The sequence below is a fragment of the Serinus canaria genome, chromosome 1 (assembly GCF_022539315.1).
Source record: "Serinus canaria isolate serCan28SL12 chromosome 1, serCan2020, whole genome shotgun sequence".
NCBI lineage: Eukaryota > Metazoa > Chordata > Aves > Passeriformes > Fringillidae > Serinus > Serinus canaria.
The window spans coordinates 24,979,833-25,004,960 of NC_066313.1; the positions used below are offsets into that span (position 1 = coordinate 24,979,833).

Sequence of the window (25,128 nt, forward strand, 5' to 3'; positions counted from 1 at the left end):
GCATACCAGCAGCTTATTACTTGTGAACTGTTCTCAGAGGCATCTGAAGAGGTGTTCAAAGAGCTCTTCTACTTCAGAGAGGCAGCATGAAAATACCAAGGGACTTGCTTGAAAATTTAGCAGCTAGTGTTCAACATCCTGGTGATGAATGAAAGATGAGGAGGAGAATGGAAAATATTTCCTTTCAATGAGAAGTTGAAGCAGCTTGTATTTGATCCAACAGAAAAAGGGGACTGAAAAAATTTTGAATTCACAGCATCTGCATTAAAAGGCATTTTGTTTCCTGCTGATTCAGGTAGTGGGGCCATGGTGTGAACTATTATTGGATCACAGCTCACCACTGCGTCCTGCAGCAAGGCATTGTCCAGTCCCAAGAGTCAAGCTCTTCTCTCCTGTGAGCAAAAGACGTCACGGGAGACTGAGGCAGATCCTTTCTGATGTATTTGTGCCCCTCCTGTTGCAACAACCTGTTGCTTTTCACAGTGACGCACCCTGCTTCTAAATTGACCAACTTCTCCTCCTATCTTCATCAGCTACAATGCATCTGTGATGTACCTATTAATAAATATCCTCATTCACTTCTGTCTCTGTGATCCCAGCTTCCGCAACTTGCATCTGTTCTTTGCTTGTTAACCCTTTACACACTGCTAAATTGGACAGGGCTCTTTAGAGCAGCTGTCTTTGTTTATCTGACAGTGTATTACTTAGTACCAGGAGAATTAACCTCTTTTTTGAACTTTTCATCATAATATAGCAAAATAAAGCAATAATGTTTATACTTTTTTTTTCAAATCACTGCCTACAACAATGTGTTAAAAAAGGCTCTTTTTAATAACATGTACTTTCCTGTAGAGTGGCTTTTATGAAATATGTCCTTGTCATTTTTCTGGGACTGTTCAGCAGGAGATGCCAGACAGGTTAATTATTATCATTTATTTGTGCAGGAAAGATCATAAAAGTTGTCTGCAACAGAAAGCACACATTCCTTGTTGCCAAAAAGCAGATGCTGCATGAATAGAAGCTGGAGAAGCCACCTGCTCACGTTGCTGTGATGTTTTCTGCCTGCAGGCTAGAACCACCACTCTTAGAAGTCAGCAGAAAATTTAGTCGCATTGCTTTGTTCTGTACTTCCCCACTCCGGTGCTAATTTTGGACAGCCACTGAATTTGTGATCTGACCTTTTATTCAGCAAGGGTAGGACAGTCCATCAAACCCATGTAAGCCACAGCACAACAAGCCTCAGGAAAAGCAGATGGTATCAGACAGAAAGATAGAAGCTCTGACCACAGTCGTAGCCTTCACAGCTACTGGGCATCCTTGTCCTTTAAACAATTTTTAACCCAAAGCCAGCAGTGCATTTCCACTGTGTAAACATTAACTTTCAGGTCAAAGGGAACACAGATGTGCATGGGTTAATCACCCACTATTTCCCTTCATGCTCCTCTTATTCAAAAATATGATTGAATTTTAAGTTGGTTTGCTCATGCAGTCCAGACTTCATTTTGATCTAGTCAAGAAAGAGCATATGCTTTTATTTATGAGCTTGTCTTGTGTTCAATATCTTTTTGAGAGAAGTCTGTGGTGGTATGCTGAGAATAAACCTCCCTGTGCAATTTCAGTAGGTATGGAACCAGCATTTTGGTGCACAGGTAAGGCCAAGGGGCACAAGAAGCTGTACCTGAGCAATAAAATGCCGAAGTAGGAAAAAGAAACCACATTTCTGTATTTAATGGTATTTGCAGCAGGTGTTGGCTAAACAGCTGAACTGCCAAAGTTAGATTTCACAGTCTCTTTGCTGCCACAGAGAGCTCTGATCATCTAAACCACCTTCCTTACATGCATGCTGGGGACTTGTCCTCAAAGCTGTGCTAAAGCATGCCTTTCCCAAAGAAACTAATGCTACTCTGAGAAACTCTAAACATTGACAAATCCACTTTTTTTTCCCAGTAACTGTTTTAGGCATCATCACTCTCACTGATAGGGAGCTGCCTCTCATTTCAAGATCCATTTAGAGTCAGGACCTGAGTACTGCTGTTCATTGCAGCTTTGCCTGCACAACTGGAAATCCCTTATGCTGCTCACATGGCCACTGTTAGTGACAGAGATGCTTCCTAATTTCTCCTTCGTGTCCTCGTGTACAATAAAGAAATATATTTTCCACGCTTACTGATCAGATGTCAGAATAAAAACAGTAGCACAAAGAGGATAATAAATACTAAGAATAATACTTTTGGCTACATGTCACAGGCCCTCACTAGATGGGAGAGCTTTGCCATTGCTACTTGAAATTAAAGATTGGAACTGCTTTTATTTTTCTTCCCCTCTTCCACCTGAAAACTACGTGATTTTTTTTTTCCCTGAAATCCCTGTGTGTCTGAAGACCTTAACACAGAGTGCTGCAGCAAAGCACACCCTAAGGAAAGCTTTACCTCTGCACACTTCCTGGTAACTTGCCAGCCAGTGACAGGTTCATCAATAATGATAATGGCTTTCTGTCGAAGCAAACTAGTGCACTAAGCCACACACTTGCTCAACCCTACAAAGAAATCAAAGTAACCAGCATCCTTGTAAGGATAGTGAGACAGAAACATGACTTCTAACAAGAGGAACTGACTAACAAAAGAAATAGAAGGATTAAGCTCCCTTTGCTGAAAAGCAAAGCAGGTTTTCAATCAGTGAAAACTGTCACCTTGTTATCCACTGAGAAATGAGAACCCAAACCCTGACTTCACCACAGCTGACTGATACTGACTGCAGGCTACAACACAGCAGTTCATCTCTCATTTGTGACAAATGGAGCAGATTGCAGCTGCCTCTGCAAATATAATCAATAATGAAAATTTGTATTAAGGTTGCACCCAAAGACCCATTACTGGATAGATTTCACATGCTTACAAAGCCAGTTGCATCCTTGCTAAATTTTCCCTGTTAAGGACATACTCATATTCATTCTGATGATCCCCCCAGTCATCAAAGTGGTCATAGCACTACCAGAAAGCTCTGTCAAGCCCCTTGGGAACAGGGAAGGCTCATGGTTTATTTGCTCTTCATTTCACCTGTGTGTGCATGGGAGGTCCAACACATCTCACATGTACCTGCATGAGCCACCCTCACTGACACCTCTGGAACACAGCCCCTGGGCACATATTTCTGCCTGGGAGCTAACACGGAGACATTGAGTAGCTTGAATTTAAAGGGACTGGGTAACAATGTTTTGATGTGAAATGTGTGTGCATGCAATACAAACCAGAGACAGACAGGACCAGAGATGAAGGAAAACAGAAAAACAGAACTTCAGTGGTCCAGCAAGAGAGACAATGCATGGCACAGAGAAACAGAGAGGAAAATGGGAAAACAAGAGAAACCAGAGAGCCAAGCAGGAAACACAGAGAGGAGTCTTTGTGACTTCTTGTAATACAGAGGGGTCAGACAAATGGGGCAAATGGGGAGAGAAAGGGGGATAGTATTTGTGGGAACAGGGAGTGACGTATAGGCAGACAGAGGCAAGACAGACAGAAGGGTCACAGGGCATGGAAGAGGGGTGTGTGTGCAGAGAAAAGGAAGGTAAAACACATAAAAGAAGTGTGACATAAAAAAGTTGTCTGGTGTCACATCCCTAAACTTGCAAGTGAACCATTTTTGGACAGCTGGAACAGGCAAGGTAGAAAAGCAATATAACTCCAGCTGCTCACATACTCCTGGTTCTGACAAGAAGCTGGAACTCCCTGCACAAATGTAACATCATCCACATGCACAATTCCATTACACATCACCTTGTCCTAAGAAGGAAAAAATATACCTAATTGTGGTGACCTGCTGAGATCTAAACAAACAAGGTACTTATTCTGGGCTAGAGGCCTATTTTAGAACACCTGCAGACAGGTGAGCTGCAGCCAGGGGTTTGGCTACTAAAGGTGAAGGAGGGAACAGCACTACAGCTTGCTTGTTCTGCTCTGCAGCTCCTTAGGAACCTGAGGGAGCCCAGATCTGGTTACCCTAAGACTGCACCTCACCTTGACAAAACAATTCCAGCTTTCACTGTCAAAGGATCAGAGACAGACACTGGGGCTGTCACGAGCTGCACAGCTCAGACATGTGTTCTTATATGAATATTTCGGTACCTTGTTTCTTCTGGTTGTAAACTAACTGTAAACTAACAACCTATTTCACACAAGCACCTAAAAATTTACTGCACTCATGTTTACAACTGCTCCCAGACCTTTCTGGAAATGGCCTAAGGGAAAGCAAAGCATCCATTTTTGTAATAAGATTGACTGGTGCCCCCAGCTATCACTTTTTTGTGCCTGATTAGTGGCAGTGGGCAGGTTTCTATTTATTTCCAAGCAGCTGCCAGAAGAGCTGCAGGCAGAAGTAATCCAGAGACTGCAGAATGCTGCTCCCTGTCAATTTCACACCAGCATTTTACTTTCTTCTTTCCCCATTTATTATTAATATCTATTTACATCTAACTCCAGTTCTTAGTTAGCCTTTGCCAGAGGCTTAACCATTAGAAGTGACTGTGAGGAAGGTGTGGAAAGAAGGAACTGCCATAAATCAGGATTTTACCACTCCATGGAATTCTAGCAAGGTGAGAATCTGTGCAAAGCTTGGGCTACTTAGGAAAACAAGACCTTGTACAGGAGATCAGACCAGATCAAGTCTCCTTTATCCTTAGTGCTAACTATGTAAAGGAAACATCTACTTCACAGAACTCTCCTCCCAATCATGCTCAGTTCATACTTTTTACACAGCTTCATATCCCTTCTAAATTTCTATCCATTCTAATTCAGAGGATGTTCTTACATTCTGTGTTTTCTGAATCCACTAAGTCCTCAGGCTCAGTAGGACCATGTCACATATGTTCCAAATAAGCACTGTATAAAAACATACTTTTCCCATCAGTTTTCAATGAATTGCCTTTTAATTTAATATAAAAAACAAGACCACAATCATTATGAAAAGATAAACAGGACAACCTGATTTACTTTGCCCTCTCCAAAGTAAACAATTTTAATTTAAGCAGCAGAACTAACACCAGTTGTTTTCTACTAATGATTTTCTTTTTAAGGCTTCAAATCTTTTTTTCATATCTTGCCTATTGCTTTTATCCCTTTTGAATAGGGATGAACAGTGTGCTCTGGGTGAAACAGCATTCCATTCATTTAATGAAGGCATTCCATTATTTTGCAGACCACCCCTTACCCATCATTATGCTTTGCTCACTTGTTTTGGTCACTTTGAGAGGCCCACTCAATGTCATCTTTCCTTTAGAGGTAAAATTTATACAAATCATTGCCAAGACTGTCCATAAGTTTTCCAAATAGAGACAAGGATGTCACATATATGTGCTGTGTATGATGAAGTTTCCCACAGCAGTGAGAGGCATTCAACATATTGCACACTTTCCCCAGTTGTTCCCATAGATCCAGATGGTCTGCAATCCTAAGCAATACTCTAGGCTCCAGATTAGGTTTTTGGAAAACCTTTCCCAAGTCTTTTCCAACAATAGAAGCTTCAGCAGGCTAGCCAGCTGTAATATCATTTTACTCTGCTTGACAGAAGCATTACTGTCTTTGTGCATCCAGTGGGAACGGGAATGTCTTTAGGAACTCAGAGAAGTTGTCTTCCACTTCCTCAGTCCTCAGTCATAATGAAGGCTCTTCAGTGTTCCTCCTCCAAACCTCTTCCTTTCAGAGAAGCCAGGAATCTAGAGGCAGGGAAGACAAGTTATCATGTCAGAATCAGCAGGAAGTCCCTCCAGCCCACACTGTTACCAAGCCAACTGCAGCATCTTCCACCTCTGCCATCTCCAGAATCAGGGCCACAGTGCTTCAGCTGACTGCTAGAGAAGCCCCTCTAATTAAACTGCACAACTCCACTATGGCTCATCTGTTCTGTGGGGCTCCTTAAGACTTTTTGGCAAGGGAAATTGAAAGCCTCAATCCTAACACAGTTAATGACGGATTTCAAAGACAGATTTCAAAGCAGAGTCGAGTGCATACAAGAATTTCTCCTCCACTCATTTTTAAAACTATAAAACAATATAAACCAAGTCCTATCAGAGAGCTGTTGAGGCTTTATGCCTTCAAACCTGGGCATCAGCACTTCAGTGGCAGTTGAAATTACAGTTTTATCAATGGCTGAAAGCTTAAAGAAAAACATTGGCATAGAAATGCTGCAACAATACAAAGGATTAGCACTCCTGCTTTTGCAGCCCATCTGCAGACACTGCTTACACAGTGACAATGGATGTTTACAAAGAAAATCTACTTGAAACCATCACAAACTTCTCTGGCCTTAACAGCATTTCAGACAGATTTTCAATTTAATGTATCTGTGAATCCTCAAAAGAAAGTGATGTGCTCCTTTCTAATACTCCATATCTGCCCTACTGGCATCATAAAACTATTTGATTACAGGCCAGAGTAACTTTTACCTTACTCACTACAATCAAGCAGAAACAGAAGACCCTGTAGACACGCCCTCCCAAAACAATTCCACACATTCACATTCAGGAAATGCAGTCTATTAAAATGGAAGGAGTCAACCAAGACCTACAAATCATGCCAGAAGAACATGGGCATGTAATGATGGTGTGGGACGAAAACATAATCTACAATTCACAGCAGATTGCTCAGGTTACACATTTCACTGGTAAGAAGAGACCTGAAGAGCTTTCCCAAAATAAAAGTCCACTAAAAACTCCACAGATTAAATGTACTTGGGGTTTTCAGGCCCAAAACTCAAATATGCAAGGTATTCACTAAGGTACTGGTTTATTAATCTCTGAAAAGTAATCATCTCTAAGGATAAAATCAGGCAGATTTTGTACAAAGGTTCACCTCATGAAAACTGCTTCAGGAATTTAAAGAGGAAAAATGCAATCATTATAACTAAAAAGTACCTGAACACCATAGGTAAAAACTTACCTGCTTTAGCATTTTTTACATCAAAGTCACTAATTAAGAGTAATAATTATTTATCACATATCTGATTGAAGTCATAGCTGTGAACAATTTAAAACTTACCATTCTTTTCCTCCTGAATAAGTTTATAAAAGAAATACCCTAAAACACGAATGATCATAGTGACCTATTGTAGAAAACCCACAAACACATTGGTAAGAGTTACATTGAGGAGGCAACCTCAAATGATAACATCAAGAGGTTGCACTGAAGTCTCCATTTCCAATTTGGATTTTGCCTCTTTAAACATGACTGTTTGCTGTTTTAAGATTTGTTTTGAGCTTTTGAGCTCCTGTCAGGGAAGCAGACAGTCATCAGCAGGCTGCAGTCTTTGGCACACAGCCAAAAAGAATGTATAGTTAATCCCTGGCTAGCCACTAAATAGGATCAAATGATAAAAATACAAATCTTACATCATGCATCAAAGACAACCAGCACACAAGCAGGTTTCTGCATTAAGATATTATTCCCATGAAAGGGAAACTTCCTTTCACTAGAATGTGGGGAGGAAAGGGGAATAAAAAAAGTAGCATGCAGAACTGAAAGAGGCAAAAGCAAATTTATTTTAAAAAGGCACTAAAACAGTGCTCCAAGAAAGGAAGCATTTTGTAACCTGTGACTATTTCCCCCCCACACCCCAGGGGCTTTCAGCACAGCTACCTCTAACAATGTACAGGTGTGACTGTACTTCAGAGATGCTTTGCATGGTAATTTGCAACACCTTTACAGGAGGTAAATGCAACTTCACTACTCCCTGCATGGCAGACTGCATGTGGGGAGGTGGGGGGAACAAAAGCTGAAGTGGCCTGTCCAAACCAGAAGTCATTTTGCTTCCCCAACTGGCTGAAAACAGTTAATTGAGTCCTTTAGGAATGAATTACAAGCTGATATCATACTGCCATTTTCCTTGTACCTCCACTGAATCTCTGGAAACTACCTGTATTAAACATAAAATCTCGTTCCAGCTGTACAAAAAATCCCTTTCATTGACCTTCAGGATAGCATCTATGGTCTTAATCAGCAACCAAGCAGCCTGAAGTTGACAGAGCTGAAAGAAATCATATTTGCCCATTTTACCTCACTCTTCCAACTTCTACTATGTTAGCATACTTAAATATTTCGCTGCCAATGACTTTACAGACAAATACTTCAGCTGACAAAAGTCAGCCACTCTTCTGTCTAGCCTTAACAGCTGTGCTGCCACAGATAAAAGAATTAAATTACCAGCACAAATTGTCATTTAGGTTGCAGGAAGCTTGTGTTTTAAAGAGGACTATGTCAGCAGTTCACATTACACAGGGAGAAATGAAACAAAAGAGGAGGAAAAGTGACAAACCTGATTGCCATCTCTTAAGACATATCTCTTCTCTATGACCTGGGAACAACAGAGAAGATCTTAGCTTGCACAGCACATGCATAACCTCAGATTGCAACCAACACTTCACATATGAGCACTGAAACTCAGGGCTAACTGGGACAAAGTCTGACCCCACATCTCTGCTCCAGGCCTACTGCTTTAGTGCAATGATCTAGCACACACAGCAGTTGCCACCTACACCCATACTTAGACAAGCTGCTCAAGCTGTCTAATCATCTTCAACTTCAACACAGCTCTCCTGGGTAATGGAGGTGATGGTTAGTGTGCCTCCTGCTTCAGAATCAGTTACTCCCATTCCCTCTGCAGGGATAATGCTTCCTAGTACTGCATAGCAGCCCCACTATGCTATTTTGCCCAAAGGATGCTTAAAACAGGGCATTCCTTCTCTCATTTGCACAGTGGACCTTAATGGTCCCTTTTTCAGGAAGGGAGAATAATATTCTTAATTAATTTCTTAATTCCTAAAGGTTGCTTTAAGTAGGATCAACAGAGCTAACCAGTCTTACATATCCCCACATTACTACCTCAGAATGCTGTAACCCCTCTGACCTGCCAGACAACTTCAAATGCATAAGCAGAGTGTCTTTGCACATTTGTGAGTTCTTTTTCACTGCTCTATGCAGATCAGGAACTAAATCTTCAGGCAGATCAGCTATCTCCTGTAGGGTTCTAAAAGCAGATCAATCTTTGGCCCTCCCACAACTGGCTTGAACCAACTCAGAGAGTGGAATGTGAAAGGAGCAGCTTAAATTGTTGCTCATGCTCAAATCCCAGCATTTGATGCACAGGACAATAAAACATTTCATTGACTTACCTTATCAAAAAACCTGCTTAGTTTGACAGCATTGGATGAACCTGCAGCCAGATAACGAGGATTGGTGCAGTCCTAGAACACCCAAAAGACAACAACAAACCAAGCACAAGGAAATCAGTGCAAGGAAGCCAAACACAAGGAAATGGAGCATACCTTTCTCCCCTGACACACACCATCAGCAAGGAAAAACAGTGGAGCTGCTGATTTCTGTTCCACAGTCACTTCAGAAGAAAGACCAACTGATCTGTGAATCTACTGCAGAATTCTAAGCAACCCCCCTGTATGCTCCACATATTCCTTACATCACCAGCTATACAGTCAGGCAGGGATTTGTACAGGCTACACCTGAGATTGGGAGTGTGTATACAAGCATTCATACAGCAGATGTATATTTTTATACCCACAGATCTATATAAAGTCATCTTCATGTTTCATTCAAAGACAGTCTGTATCAGAGCTATGAACAAGAAAAAGAACATTTCCTCCCAGCCAACAATTCTAAGCTCAAGGGACCTTATCTAATACCCCTTGCATCTCCCTACAGTGAAACAAAGATATCTGTTTCATCAAGAAAGGGGCAGAGCCAACAGAAACATGAATGACTGGCACTACTGGAAAAATCTCCAAAAGCTCAAGTTTTGTTACATCTCTACTTACTAAACTTTGGACTCACACCCATATAAAAGAAAAACAACAGTGATGACAAGGATACTAACCAAATTTATCTCTTCAGCATTGAAATCCTCAGCCAAGAATGCTGTTCTGGTCAAAACTTCATTCCTCTTAGTTTCTGGGATCTGATCCAGTTTAGTTCCTATTACCAGCAGTGGGATCTGGTTATCACCAAACTGTTCACGATCATAGTCACTGTTGAGGGAAACAAAGACAATCCTGAATAAGGCAATGGCCATGTAAGTGGGCACAAGTACAACATCACCTCCCCTGTGCCTCTCAAAAACCAGTAATATAATTATTAACATTTATCTAAGTTAAAATGTGCAATATCTTTAAATTAAGGAAAAACTTTTGCATCTAAGTCACTACATAGGAACCGAAGCTTCAATCACTCTTCTTAGCTAAGATAATCACTTGTCTGTAATTTTTTACCTAAACCAAGCTTTCTAGCAAGTAATATTACAAACAACAACAACTTGAGCAAGGAACTGCTAGTGGCTGAACATCTGCCCTCAACAGAAGTTAAATTTCTGAAAATTAAAGCAGTTGTGAAGAACTTGTCTGTGGAGACACTGGAGAATTTTGCAGTTTATACAATGTAAATCCCCTTTCCCATTTCCTATATTTCTACAGAACTTTTCTGTGTACCAGAACAACTTTTCTGTGTACCAGATAAACAATTGATCTTTTTCCCTCAAAATCTACTCCTCATCATTGCCTTCCTGCTCACGAGTGAGGTTTAGCAATGATTTTAAAACCTCCTTGATTAGATGGATGACAGGAGCAAAGAGGTGCAGGAGGAAATCCTTGACAAGGTGTTGGAGAGCTAATTATGAACATGTTGTTTAAGCAGAGTTTTCTAAGCTCTTTTAGTCATGCTCCTAAAATCACTCCCCCATCCCCAAACCAAAAATGTTTGAAGTGAACTACCTCAGTCTTGGTGCATGGAAAGAATGCCTCTTTGCCCAGACACATTATTCCATGATATCTCCTGTACAATGGCATCTCTCAGTACAGACAATCTTGCAACTGGGGACAGGACCCACTCTCACAGAGGCCTCAGAAAAATAATGCAAGGTCCCTGTCACCCAGTTTGGGAATCTGCTGACAGAATCACCTGATATTGACTGGCAGTATAAAAGAACAAGAACAATCAACAGAAAATTTTCTTTGATAGTCCCCATTTCTTCTCTTCTTTCTTCCAAGTCTAACCAATGTACTTTCCTGTGGAGACCAAGTACCCTTAGAGAGGAACAAAAACTTCTACAACTTCTTGGAATTACCATGTCTGAGCTCTGCATGTTTGTTTTTCACTCACCCATTTGTCACGAGAACTCCTGTTGGAGCAACATCTCTGTTGAGTGCTTCCAAAGACCAGCGATACAAATTCTGGGATGATTTCTTGTTGGTCAAGTCATGCACTAAAATTATCCCTAGAGTGAAAGACAGCAAGATGCCATTTAAAGATACATATTCTCCTCCTTATCTTACCAAAATGACACCCACAGGTTCCCAGATATCTGAGAATGAAGGGATGTATAACCAGTTCAGCTACAGTGAATAAGTAAGGCTGAAAAATATCAGGATGCAACAGGTTTTTTAAAGCTGCTTATCAAGAAAAGAGAAAAATCACATGGAAGCAGGAAACAACCAACCATCTCAGGCTTTAATCTGCAAAAGGCTTGCAGGCATTCACTGATTCTGTCTACTTCTCATGATACTGAAATTCTATATTACTGCAGCAGAAAATTTAGCCTTTCTCTGATAATTATTTTTATCCCACTAGCTGTAAAGTCTGAAGGCTTTTTCTTTGTTTTAGAAGAGTTCAGAGAGAACTATTGCTTTCCTGCATCTTCAAGAATTAATGCTATATATATGGGGAGGTATTCAAAGGGGAAACAGACACTGACAAAATTTTATAGTCCACTAAATAACTGATAAAAGCATGAATTAATAAGACCTATTGTAGTTAAGATTAAGTTTCTAGCATTTTTCATTACCATGAGCCTTCAAAATGTAAATTCTGAGACAGAGTCAAGCTTCCTAGCTGTGCTATTAACAGACACCCACTTCTGATAACCACAGTTCCTAACTCAATTACCAACACCTGCTAGCAAATTTCTTCTATTTATTCACACCTTCTGCAATATGTGGAATGTTCTCACTTCCTCCAGACTTCAAACTATCACCAATTCAAGGACAAAATGGAATGATATCCCTTATCTGCATTAGGATTCATTCTCAAAACCCTTCAGAGCCTACAGGTGGAAACAACTCACTAATTTAGTCTTTCACGACAACCTCCAGAGGTGCCACCCACTGCTATGAACAAACCACATTTCCACAAACATTTTCCACTACACCACATGACTGTGCACAGACTCTCCCACCAGAGTTCCCAGCATATCACAGCTACAGCCCTATTTCAAAGCATTTATCTCAGTAACAGTATAAAAAGGCAACTCTGATTCGTGTCCACCCCCAGCATAGAGAGAAAATGCCTGATACAACATAACTTGGCCTACAGCAACAGATCCAGAGGCACTGCTGAGTGCCTGTGACAAACACCCTGCACCTCCATACACTCTCCCTCAGTTATGTCTTTGATTGGTCAGTTTCCTTATCTGCTTCACCTAAAACCTGCACAGTTAGCTGCACCAGCAAGAAAAGGCTGCCAACATCCAAAAAGAGCAGGCAGGACCAATGATGACTCAAAGAAATGCTCCTCCCACAACAAGGTCTGCAAGCCAAAGCCTTACTGCCCAGTCACTGTCCTCAGCTATCACAGTCCCTACACCAGGTGGAGAGTCAGCAAAGAGGAAGATCTGTGGATAATCCAAAACCAAAGTATACCAGCCTGGTCAACAACCCGGCAATCTGCTCAGCTGCTGCCACAACCAAACACTGACTGGCTTTCAGAGCACTGCAAGCCCAGAAAGCACAAGCAGTCAGGCAGAAGGAATGCATTCATCTTCTCTTCTTAAATCAGGTCAAGCAGAGGCAATTTGGGAGACAAGCTCTAATGGAGAAATTAATCTAATGAAAGAAACAAGACCCAAGGTTAACTACCAAAGTCAACACTCTTCATATGCAAGCAGTCTAATTAGTATCTTTTGGGCAGTGGAGATAAATAACTCTATTTTAATGTCATCAATTATAATTCAGATGCACAACTCCAAGACTTCATTTCCTAATGGGCTGTTCTAAGGTATTTCCAAGTCTGACCCACACTCCTTGGCACACTGTAGATTTGGTATCAAAAAGAAATCAATTTTTTTTCATATAAAAGAGGCTTGCTTTGAGGGCACAACTCAATTCTCATACACAGAAATCTGGTTAACAGTATAAGCAAGAGGTAACTAACACAGTTTTCCCCCTGAGAAAGGAGGAAGAAATAACTAGTTAGTCACAGGCCAAAAATGTTTATTGTGTGGCTTAACATGTTATTGAAAAGTCTTCAAATGAGTGGGAATAAGCAAAGAGAATCAAACAGAACACTTGAGCCAGATTTTCAGAAGCAGTTCTTAGTCTGATACAAATCTGTTTTTAGTGAACTATCCTGGGATAACAAAAAGTAACCACTGAAATACTGCACTGTTATATTTATAATTGCTTATTTACTCTTGTTAGAAACACAGATGAACTACTAGGCCTGTAAGACAATATCTCAACAGAAGGCACAAAATACTACTTCCTACATATGCAGCAAGTTGCAAGATTCAACTCTTAAAAATAAGTTGGTAAGCTAAATGAGCAGAGGCAAGATGGTTATCAGCATATGGCAATTTTATGGGACACAGTTCAAATTTGCCAGGGTAGGATGTAACTATCAAAGTTAATAAAACTGAAATAATAATTTTTTCTGCTGTAAGTTTTACAGCCAAACAGACAAGAAAATATAAATGATAAAAAAATTCTCAAAAAAATAGAGATCATATTTCTGCAGTATATCAGACCCAGAAAGGTGAAGGCAACCACTGCACCTTCAAAGCCTCCCTGCTGTGCCAACTGCACAAGACTGAAGGGAAAGGCTGATAGAGCTCATCTGCACAGGTTTGCCTGAAATATCTGCTGTTCACAACTGAATCCATGAACTTCTGCCTATGGATGTATCAGGTTTGCTCCTGCATAAATCAGAAAGGAGGACAATATAGCCCTCAGACAGGCTGCCTGGAACTCTGCCCCAGGACCAAGGGACGGCTCCTCACATAAACAGTATTAAAACCATATTTACACCAAGCAAACTTACCATTCAGCAAATTATAGAACACTGCTCGTGTGCTTTTCACACTGGTGGCACTGCCCACAGAACCTCCAACATCCCACAGCTCAATATAATAGGTCTTCTCTTCTGGAGTTCCTTCCTTGTAGTCATGGATCTGATGAAAAATTCACATGATGCATAACCACAGCACCATGTCACAGGAGTTAATCCACATGGCACTTACACTTTCAGCTGGATTATTGCACTTGGATAGAAATTTGGAAATTCTCATGCTGACACTATTCCAAACCCCTCAAGTAGCAGAGAGATGGAGTGAGTCAAGCAGCAGCCATTGGATACCACAGAGATGGAGATCACCATCTCATGCGAGAGGGAGCCTGGTGAGTGCACAGGGAGCATCTCAGTGTCAACAAACTCAACATCTCATTATGTGCTCAGACACAGTGATTTGCTAAAGCAAATGGAAAAAATTAAGGTCTTGACTTCTTACAGTTGTTAAAACCCACATGGCAGCACTGCAAGAATGACAGACCTGGATTCCAACTGACCACATCTTTTTCCTACCAAACCCTGACATCTCAACTGAATTAATCAACAACTTCTGCCCCCAGATCTGCTGAGTAGTTTTGCCCACAATCAAACAGGACTGCCATGTTCCTCTCCTCAGATTTCGGAAATACATTCCTAACCTAGGCAATGCATTTCAAGGAGAATGCAGCAAAAAGTGATGAAGGAAAAAAGCATTTATCAATGTCCCATGAGGGCTGGTGGCTGGGCCCAAAGAACTGCTGGATGGGCATCCTCATTCTTCCCACAGCAGGTCCTGCAGCAAGTAGTCAGGAGAAACAGCAACCCCACGGTCACAACTGTCACCAAAAACCAGGAAATAAACTCTGTAACCCAATTAGGTTAGAAAATCAACACTGATTTATTCAGCACTGAGGTACTAAATAAATGAGTAGCACTTCACCAAACATGTGCATTAGTCACCAAAACTTACAACTGCTTAGACATTTCGGCAAACAAAGGAATTAGTGCCCACTGGCTTACAAGTGACACAGTCCTCTTCCTTAATTAGTATTCGATCTTCTATTGGTTATTGACTTTTCAATTTTCATGCTATGTAGCCCACATTTTCAGCCTTTTTTATTATTCTTTTCTCAGGAACGGAGAGTCTTATTAATTGTCTGTTAGTTTCTTCTTCAACTCTGCTTTTTGTAACGTGTCTTTGTGATTTATAAATTCTGCATTCCTAGTGTCCAGGTCTCAACAATAAATTTCTCCTGCTAATTTCCTCACCCAGGTCTAAGAGCACTGAACCATGCCAGACCCTAAATTTTAATTTGTTTTTCTAACACATGAGCATCTCCCAGAGCTTTCCTGCGCTCCCACCAGATAAATGAGTGAACTGTTTTTCCCTACTGTGTTTGGCTGACAATTTGGCTGTTCTTTGCCTGTTTCTCAAGGAACTAGCCACCCTGTAACATGCCAGTGGTCACTGCAGCAGGAAGCAGAGCTACGAGTGACAAATGTCTTGTCTGGTTGTGACAACCTTGGAAGGTCAAAACTTGCTTACACAAGTGCTTGGCTCACATTTGACGCTACTTACATCAGAAGATTAAGCCCTCAGCAAAACACATGATCAAAATACACCCCTTTCTGGGGCGGTAAGTAACTGAAATAAAAAGTCAAGGCCCTTCCCGTACATGTCAGGCTCAGGGCCACCAAGAGGCCGTACACGTCACCTACTCGCACATCCACGGAGCAGCCCACTGTCCAGGACGGGTTTCCCAGCACCTGGTTGTGGCACAAGAGGTGAACGAGGGACGATTTCCCGACACCTGCAAGTGCACAGAGAGAAAACAACTCCTGGGAGGCGGTGCCAGGGTTACAGGTGGCGAGGCCGGGAGCGACACTGAGTGAACGCGGGCGATCCCGGCACCCCAGAGGGTAACGGGGAGGGAGGCGAGAAGCAGATGACCAAGGAGCGGCCCCGGGACACACGGCCTGGGGACAGGGACTCACCGGAGTCGCCCAGCACCAGCACCTTGACCCTGTCCAGAGCCGCCATCTTTACTCTGCTTAGCAACAACGCCCGGCCACCGGGGCGCCCGCCAATCGCGGCGCGTGTTCTTGCTGCTCCTCTCAACCTATTGGCTGCCCGCTGGAGAGGCCAGCGCGGTTCTCACTTCTGATTGGTTTATCCCCGGTGGGGGCGGGAAGGCGCTGTTCCGTACGGGCAGGCGATTGGCTCGTTTCCCTGTCGCTCGGCCCTCCGGGTGGCGCGCGGGCAGGGAGGGGGGCGGTGCGGCGCACGCGCCGGCGGTGACGGCGGAGGCGCGCGCAGCCGTGACGCGGGTGGCGGAGCCGCTGGAAGCGCCGCCCGGAGCCGGGAAGAGCTGGAAGCGGCGCCAGGTCAGTGCCGGCCCCGGGGAGCGGGGTGGTGCCTGCGGCCCGCGGAGGCCCCTGGCCCGGCGCTTGGGTGCCGCAGAGCGGCCCGCGGGGCCCGTGCTCCCCGCACGTTGTGCCTGTCTGGCGTCTGGGCCCCTTCCTTGCCTTGGCTCCTTCCCACCGATTGCTGCTCCTCCTGCAGTGTTTGTTGAGGCTTCTTTGTTTTATTTTATTTTTTTTTTTAAAGAGGTTCTACTGACCTCCTCTTGCCCTGCAGAATCCTACACAGTTCGATGTTTAAACCTCAACACATAAAATGGGTAGGGAATGGGAAGTCGTGCAGGCGGCACAGGGACTCTCCCCTCTGACTGTGCTGCTGTGGTCCGGGAGGTCTGTGCCCCTTGTGATTTGCAGGGAGATGCAGGGTTATGGCCATCTGAGGGGGAGCTGACTGGCAAGGCCAGCTCATTCCTGTTTGCCAGGTTTGAGCCAACGAGCCACAGCCAGCTGTGTAACCATTCAGTGTTCCAGGTCAGCAAGGTGAGGTTTGCTCGGGTTTTTTCCTTCTCCCTTTTTTTTTTTTAATTTTTTATTTTTTATTTTTTGTGTATTGCATTTCCTCTGGCCTGAGGAGCATGCTTGTTTCCTGAGAAGCAGGCAAACATCGCATCTCACAGTGGCACCGAGCTGCTGTTAAATGGATCCAGCCATAGACTTGTGCCATTTCAAACGGCTCACAATGAAAAAGGAAGATCACTATTCTGAAAAGAGTGTTCAGCCGTGCATGGCTATGGTTCATTTTCTTGAAGTCTAGGTACCTTAATATTTTTCATCCACAAAAGGTGGATGAGTTTTTTCTTTCATCATTTCCAGTGCAATGGCATCCTCTCTTACGTCCTGGTTCTGTTGCTCGTCAGAGTTCACCACAAGCTTACTGAACTGTTGAAAAAATTAGCAAAATGGGAAAAAAAAATTATTTTTCCACCTTTAAGCAATCAGTTTGGTGCACGGGATGGTGTTGTGAGGGAAGAGCCATGTGCCTGGGAAGGAACACATGCTTTCAGGCAGGAGTGAGGCTTGATGGGAATTGCATTCGTGCCTTCCACTTCCTGTGACATACAGCTCACTTTCTCAGAGGATGCTTTAGGGGATTCTTCTAAACAAGCAACTCTGTTAATTAAATCTAATCTGGTGTCTTGCTACTTAGTTTCTTTGTTTCTTTATTGCTTTTATCTGCGGTATATACCCACGAACTTGCCCTCTCATGCACTAAAACTGTACTGGACCCAATACTTCCATAATTTTTCATTGTCTTTCTGGAATTTCCAAAAGGCAGTATTGCTCACATAATCTATCATTATGAAAAATGTGGTGTTCCAGGTCTTATTGCATCCATAATGTGAAAAGCAATTATTGCTTTTTTTCCTGTCAGAAATGTAGAAAGGGATGCTGGGGTTAAGTTCACTGTGCCTTGCTGTAATAATGACTTCCTAGGTTGGTATGTGAGAGAAATGATCTTAATTTCTTCCCTTTAAAGAAACCCACAAAATCTTACAACTACATTATGTGAAGGCTGATGCTTACATGTCCCCAAAATAACACCTATTGTCTTGGTAGGTTCAGATCAGAGTGTAAATTGTAAGAGGTTCTGGTATCCATAATTCAAATTTTCTATTAGCATCGCATTACCGTTAGGTTAATTTGCTACCACGTGGGGAAAGCTCCCCAGTCATCTACATCCTTAGCCATGGATTCTATTTTCTATTTTGTGTTGGCTCTAGTCTGATAACTTAAAAGATTCAATTCTTGAACTTTTCCCCTTTGATCTCTGAAATGTCCCACTTTTTATTTTGGCATGTTAGTTTTCCACTTTGTATCAATTGATTCTTGTTGCTACATGAATAGTGAACTGGCAGAATTAAGACAGAAGGGTGTGGGGCTTGTGGCTAAAGGCAAGGAAGGAAAAGAAAGACTTCCTTAGGGGAGGGAGGTGTAATTTGACGTAAGCTGCAACAGGAAATTTCATCCATTTGTGTACATGCACACAGGTGGTCCTTTAATTTCCTGATACCTAGCTATTGTTTATGCTGGATTAAGATTACAAAAGTGATTGAGGATTACATCCTGAGCCTGAATTGTTCAGTTTCTGCCTGGTGTGGTCAAACCTCGTGGCCTTATTACATCTGGTTCCGTGTGTTTTTACTTGTGAAATTAGGGGAAAGCACCCTCATTTCAGCCAGGCCCCTCAGCCTTTCTGTGTGCAGCTGCAGCACAGCTTCTCATCCTGAGTGAAGAAATCCCTTTGATACCTGTGGCCTCCTGGTTTCAGTTTATGGAAAGCCAACAAGAAGATGGGATTTCAGTGAAAGCAGATTGTTCTTTTCTGCCCTTATACTTCAAGGCAGGTCTCGCAATGAAAATACACTTATTTCTCATCAAGATGTAGTACAGGAGAAAAGCTGAGCAGCAGTGTTCATGAACTCTCCAGGGAATGAAACTCAGTAAGCTCTTGATAAAATGTCAGAAGATTTTATTTTGCAACTGATGTGGGATAAAGGCAGTTCTGGGCTTACTACAGAGAAATGCAAGTGAAAACAGGTCTTGAAAGTGGAAGATTCTGTGCCCTTTTCTGGAAAGGATGAATAGTATCTGAGGTTATATTGTACAGACATTGAAAATATTGATTACATGTTTTCCTACTGTAGTTCTGAAATTTATGCCTTCCCTTCCTGTTCTCAGGAAGATTCAGGATTGCTTTTCTTAGCTTTACCTCATCATCTTCTGAAAAGCAGAATTTTAAATCTGCTTAGAGTGAGAGACTACAAAACTGGGATCTGGTGTTTGCAAGTTACAGCTGGAGCAGGATATGGCATGCATTGGCTCCAGGAAGCCTGTTGTACCTTCCACATTTGTGGGAGAGGGGATTCTCTTATTATAACCTGATTTTGATTTTACCTGAAGAAACTGTGGCAGTGGTATAAGCAAGTAACATTTTTTTTCCCCTTTCTTAAAAATCTTTATCAGAATTTTGCAGAAGCATTTTCTAAGCTGGTTTAAAAGATTTACTGGGAAAGAGCACTAATTAAATAAATGTGGGGAAAAATAAGAAGCACCTCTGCAAGTGTTAATGGTGTAGCCTAGGTTCCTACCCAAACCTGCAACTCCAGGTTTTCCTCCAAAAGAGATCTGGGGTGTTACAAAAGCTTTGTAGATCCTTGTGAGTCTGAAGCAGTCTGCTTCCTTTTTTAAGATCCTGCTTTTAAAGATCCTCTGTCAAATATATTAATGGTGAGACCATTGAATTTTCTGGATAAAACTAATGTAAGTCTCAAAAGTTACATGTTGAAACAGGAAGATCTACATTTGCAATACTGGATAAAAATTCGTATTAATTCACTGGCTGATGTAGGTTTTCATATTTTCTAGTTCTACTTTCATCTACATTGTGGCTTCTAGGTTACCGCCCTTCTAGCACTCTTTGTCTCAGTTTGAGTCAGGAAAAGCAGGAAGAAAAACAGATTTAACTTCATTAGCACAATTGCTGTTAGAGTTCATTGGAATTGAAAACCCTTGAAATCGTTGTATGTGGAAGAGTTCAGTTGTTTTGATGTTGCATCAGGAAGTTCCTGAAAGTGGAGGTGTGTGCTCAGTTCAGTTTCTGGCTTCTGTGTGATCTCTGATCCCATCATACCGAAGGGTTTGTTTGCAGTCACTTGTTCTGCCCCTTACATCCTTTCTGGCATCTCTGGTTATGCTGAAGGCCTCATACATTTTACTAAGCCTTAGGTATAATCTTGTAGAAGGTACCCTTATTTTCTTCACCCAGCAGATCTGATTGTGTTGTGTAACTGTCTCTTTTTCCAGTGTTGCCTTTTATAGATGCATCACTATTAATTCTTTCAATTACAGCAATTTTAAAAACCCAACAGATGTGTATTTAGGTGTGCTGTCCTACTGTGTTAACACAGACAGGTCTGCTTTCCTCCTGTACCCGTAAGACTGAATTGTATTAATGTGATTACCCAGAACAATTCCCCACCAACTGTCTCTTTTAATAAAGTCCATGTTTAAATTTGGAAATTCTTCTTTTGGCTGTTTCTGAATATGATGCTGTCCAGTGTGCCTGATTATTGATGCTGTAGGTGCTTACTGGCATAGCTGAGTATCCTGGCCATTGTATTTTTTTTTCCCTGAAAATGTTCCTTGATGTTCATAAATTATTAAGGTCAGTTCAGACATTATCATGAAACAGATGCACGCCCATTAAAACCTTGTTAAAGGTGTTACCATATTTCTTTGCACATGTAATTAATTCAGGTTTGACTTACTGCTTCAGGGGAAGGTTAAATCATTGCTAAAGGATGCAGTGGTATAGTCCCCTGGGTTTGAATTTTGTGAGCTGAATCAGTGTTCTTTTTGCCTGGTGAAAGATGGTAAGAATTTGCAGTTTAGGGATTAAAAGCCTTGGATTCTTCATGGAGCAGACATCAGCTTGGCCTGGTGAGATCTGGCAGTGGTATGCACTTGCTTTTGGTTTTTTTTTTCCACTCAAAGATGGCACTAGTCCGTTTGGGTGTTTGTTTCACCCAAAGACTGTCTTCTGCAGGATTTAGAACTTAAAGTGTGTTAATCCACTTTTTGAAGTGGAGGATAACAGGAAAGAATAGTTTCTGGTGTTTTCAGAATGCCTGTATTTCCATTTATCCCCACCTGGAAGAAAACAGTATCACAGTCAAGATGCCCTCTGTTACCTGAGGACACAGAAGATTTGAACACCACTCAAAATCTCCAGCAGAGTAGAAGAAACTGGGTGAAAACTCCTACTCCCACTAGATGAAAAAGAATATTTTCTAGTGATTGACACTAAGAAATATTATTAAATCTCTGAATGTTGCTGAAAGTTCTTAGAGTTGGTTTTATGTATTGGTCTCTTGTAGGTCTCTGTTTAAGCTGTTTGAGTGCATTATTCAGGAAATTGTACTTTAAACCTGTTTTGGAAGTATCTGTGGAAATCTGCAGCTGTCTTATCAATGCAGAGAAAGTGCTTTCCATCAGCTCTCAGATGAGGTGTCCAGAATGAGATGTGCTTATTTAAAAGCACTTTTCTCCTTTTTTTTATTTCAACTGATATCTGAAGGTCACTGTGCCCCTGCAAGTTGCATCACTAAGTTTTTTACAAGGAAGTTGTAGGGAAAGTGGATTGTTGAGGAGAGAAAGTTGTCTGCTCCTCAGATCAGCACTTAATAAGCTTTTGACTTTAAAAATTTGACTTTTTAACTCTCTTGGTGTGCCAGGTTTTATTTAAAATTGATCTTTACATTTATTCTCTACTGTGCTTTAACTCTGAGTAAGATTTAATCAATTAGAATAAATCAAGGCTTCCCTCCAGCTTCTGCGCTGGCATTGTTTTATAGTGTCAGTATGTTGCTGACAGATACAGTCAAAACCAAGATTTGTCTTTAGGTAACTGAAAATATACCAACATAATGATGCTGATCTTCAGAGACAATCTCCTCTGACAGTATTTAGATTTGGTCTGACTTAGAGATTCCAAAATACTGCATGGCTAACTCTTGGTGGGGCATCATTTATTGCTAACACTTTTACCTTCAATGTGAAGCTCTCTAAAGCTCTCCTTTGTGTGAGATGAATCACTGTGTCTCTGGCATGCGAGAGAAACCTGGCTGACTCTGGAAGTCCTTGTTTCATGGTTAATTCTTGGTGTGATAGATGTGTTTTAATTCAATTTCCTTAAAGGGAAGCTGTAGCTGGACATCCAGGCATTGTTTGCTGGGAGCTATTCTCAGCCTGCACACCAGCAGTCAACAAATGTCATTCAGTTAATTTCAATCTGAGCACTGCAAATACCATTTGGCTCTAAGTTAGAGGGAAAGAAAAGCTCAAGCAGGGAAGTGTTCTAAAAGCAAACCACGAAGGTGGTGTTTTTCTTATCCAAGAGGCAGAAAAGACAGGATGATCTTAATTTAGTTACTGTGAAGCTTCACATTCCACAGCCTAATTGCTTTGCAGTGGTCCTGGCCATAACCCTTGAGAGGAACATCCCTCCTCAGTGGCAGCAAAGGGTAGGGGTGGAAGAGGAGTGAAGCTTCAGTGGGTAATTCTACACTTAAAGAGGACACTGTTTATCATAAGAAAAAAAAATCCAAGAAGACTACTGTGATAAATGATCACAGATTTTTGAGAAGTCCTAGGTGATGGAAGTGAGTCAGCAGCTGCTTGCTCACCTACAGAGTTGATGATCTCAGAGGGAAGTCTTAGTGTGGAGAGAGGACAAAAGTTTTGTGATGGTGTGTATGAAAAGGCCTATCAGTAGTTTTATGACAGTGATGAAAAAAAAATAGGATACTCATTCAGATCCTTTCTTCTGCTGTTACTTTGCTTTATTTGATAGGCTTGAATACTGGGGAGATACATATACAGTGTGTGAAACATCTAATGGAAGTGAAAATTAGGATTGGCAGAGTTTTACAATTTAATATATTAGTTCACAGATTAAAATTGCATAGCAATGATGAAAAAAACAGAGGTTAAGGTGAGGAGGGTTTTCTTCAGTGGAAGGAACCTTTTGTGTAAGAAATGGTTGCTCATGTCCTAAACTAGTATAGAAAACTCCTACTGAAAAAGATAATTGAGAGTCTTATTTGATGTTAGCTGGAAGTGCAACCTTCTGAATGGCTATTTCAAAAGCACTTCTGATGCTTTGTTCTTCCTTCAAAGCACTGGTGTTGTCTGTGAGCTAAATGTGGCAGGGGTGACAATATGAGGACTTCCTTTATATATGTTGCCATATATGTCATAGTCATGACCATTTCTGCCATTTGATGTTATAATGAAGAAAAGTGAAGTGAAAATAGAGTACTTGGAAATTATTGTCTTGTCACAGGCAGCCTGGTAAGTGGTGGTAAGTAACTCAAAGAATACTTAATGGAATACTTTCTTCTTTTTTAAACATGTCATCACTTCATATTTGGTATGAATTGACTTTTGCTTCATTTATTATGCTATGTTATTAATGGGCTTTTAAGGCCTGTATGTGGGACTTTAAATGAAGTTTCAGTCCTTTGTAAGGACCTCTTTGCTCATATAAGAACAAGCCTGAAGCAGTTTGTGGTGTAGGAGTTGGTAGCACTAATGGTTTTCATGCTGCAGATAGTTGACTGAGGTCTGTTTATGAGCAAGGATCTGTTCTCATTGTGCAGCTGGGAGCTTTTGCTTGAATGCATACCAGCCTGTACAGCAAGCTGTCCTCACAGTGCATCTCTGCCCAGGGATGGCTGAGGTGTTAGACCAGACAGGGCTGCTTACAGTGGGATAAAGTGATGTCAGCTGAGGCCCTCAGACTATTCTTCGGCTGTCTTATGACCTTTCTTGCTGTAGCCATTTTCTGCTTTTCCCAATTCACAGGTCTCAGCTATCCCAAAACTGTCTTCTGGAGGACAGCTTTCTTACTCAAGCTGTGTTGGCTCTGACTGAATACAAATGAAATCTGCTGTGTGTTTTGGTACTAATTTCTTGTGTGCTTTTAAAAAAGTTTTACATAATTTTGCTTTGAATGACACGTATCATTTCCTATTTCTGCAATTGCAGTAGCATTATTGACACCTAAGGAGACAATACAAGTACAATGGAAAACACCCTTCCTTTTCTTACCTCTAAGTAAGATAAATAAGAACTCTGGAATTTAGAAGACTAGCTAAGAATCCATCTGCCTTTTTTTCCTTGCAGTATACATGAAGCTCACGATCTGGACCTGCTATGACTGACCCAGACGTCCTCACTGAGGTCCCAGCAGCTCTCAAACGCCTTGCCAAATATGTGGTGCGTGGCTTTTATGGCATCGAGCATGCTTTGGCTCTGGACATCCTTATCAGGAACCCCTGTGTGAAGGAGGAGGACATGCTGGAGCTCCTCAAGTTTGACAGGAAGCAGCTGAGGGCTGTCCTCAACACCCTCAAGGGTGACAAGTTCATCAAATGCAGGATGAGGGTCGAGACGGCTCCCGACGGCAAGACCACGCGCCATAACTATTACTTCATCAACTACCGCCTGCTTGTCAACGTGGTCAAGTACAAGCTGGACCACATGCGCCGCAGGATCGAGACCGACGAGAGAGACTCCACCAACCGCGCCTCTTTTAAATGCCCCATCTGCTTCAGCACTTTCACAGATCTGGAGGCCAACCAGCTGTTTGACCCCAGGACAGGTAAGGGTATGGCTAACAGAGTGCTCTTGCTGTGATTCTAAATGCTGGACTTTAGGGAGACAGAGCCTTAGGAAAATTCTCTGTGAGTTTGGCCAGAGCTAGAGGGCACTCTGTTTCTGCAGGTGATAAATGTTTGAGCAAAATACAAAAGGAGTGTATGGAGATTTATAGAGACGAAGAGGAATCTTGGTGAAATGCTTTTAAGTGACAAGCAGTAGAGAAATGGAGGTCTTACTGAAGTCACACTCAAGGGTGAATAAGGCAGTCTGTCCTTGTTGGAAGCTGATGGCTTTTCAGTATAATCTGGTCTCACCAGTAAACTGTGAGACTTCCAGATAGTTTGCAGAGAGGGCATGTGTAGAGTTGATTTCAGCTGGTCATGCAAGAAGTGAGTTGTTACTGTTTAATATTCTCTAGCCTAGTGCATTTTACTGCACAACCTTGTTTTCTGGTGCA

The 25,128-nt window shown here is 41.8% G+C and overlaps 2 protein-coding genes across 4 annotated transcripts in view; one reads left to right on the top strand and one right to left on the bottom strand.

The window, feature by feature from the left end:
• Window positions 1-5,142: 5,142 nt before the first annotated feature.
• On the bottom strand, window positions 5,143-16,221 carry RABL3 (RAB, member of RAS oncogene family like 3). Of its 2 annotated transcripts, XM_009102594.4 has the most exons (8): window positions 16,083-16,221; window positions 15,807-15,898; window positions 14,082-14,211; window positions 11,151-11,265; window positions 9,874-10,024; window positions 9,158-9,229; window positions 8,302-8,340; window positions 5,143-5,707 (listed from the first exon to the last, which is right to left on the bottom strand). In XM_009102594.4, exons 1-8 carry the CDS (start codon window positions 16,126-16,128, stop codon window positions 5,642-5,644), a joined length of 711 nt encoding a protein of 236 aa, XP_009100842.1. In that variant the 5' UTR covers window positions 16,129-16,221; the 3' UTR covers window positions 5,143-5,641. The 2 variants fall into 2 exon arrangements, with proteins under 2 accessions (XP_009100842.1, XP_018763709.1); XM_018908164.3 differs by lacking the exon at window positions 8,302-8,340.
• A 153-nt stretch (window positions 16,222-16,374) lies between these two features.
• Window positions 16,375-25,128, top strand: part of GTF2E1 (general transcription factor IIE subunit 1) — a 48,620-nt gene continuing 39,866 nt past the window's right edge. The window contains exons 1-2 of one of the 2 annotated variants that reach the window (XM_009102595.4): window positions 16,375-16,472; window positions 24,195-24,672. In XM_009102595.4, the coding sequence (XP_009100843.1) occupies window positions 24,225-24,672 (448 nt within the window). In that variant the 5' untranslated portion in view covers window positions 16,375-16,472; window positions 24,195-24,224. Of the gene's footprint in view, window positions 16,473-16,551; window positions 16,989-24,194; window positions 24,673-25,128 lie in introns of those variants that run through there. The other variant, XM_018908159.3, reaches the window with a different exon arrangement.

Coding starts and splice junctions, on each gene's coding strand:
- RABL3 (XM_009102594.4), bottom strand. CDS start 16,128: ATGGCGGCTCTGGACAGGGTCAAGGTGCTGGTGCTGGGCGACTCCG. Junction 15,899..16,082: donor GCTGGTGCTGGGCGACTCCG/GTGAGTCCCTGT, acceptor GTGCACTTGCAG/GTGTCGGGAAATCGTCCCTC. Junction 9,230..9,873: donor ATGCTGAAGAGATAAATTTG/GTTAGTATCCTT, acceptor TGGGTGTTCTAG/GACTGCACCAATCCTCGTTA.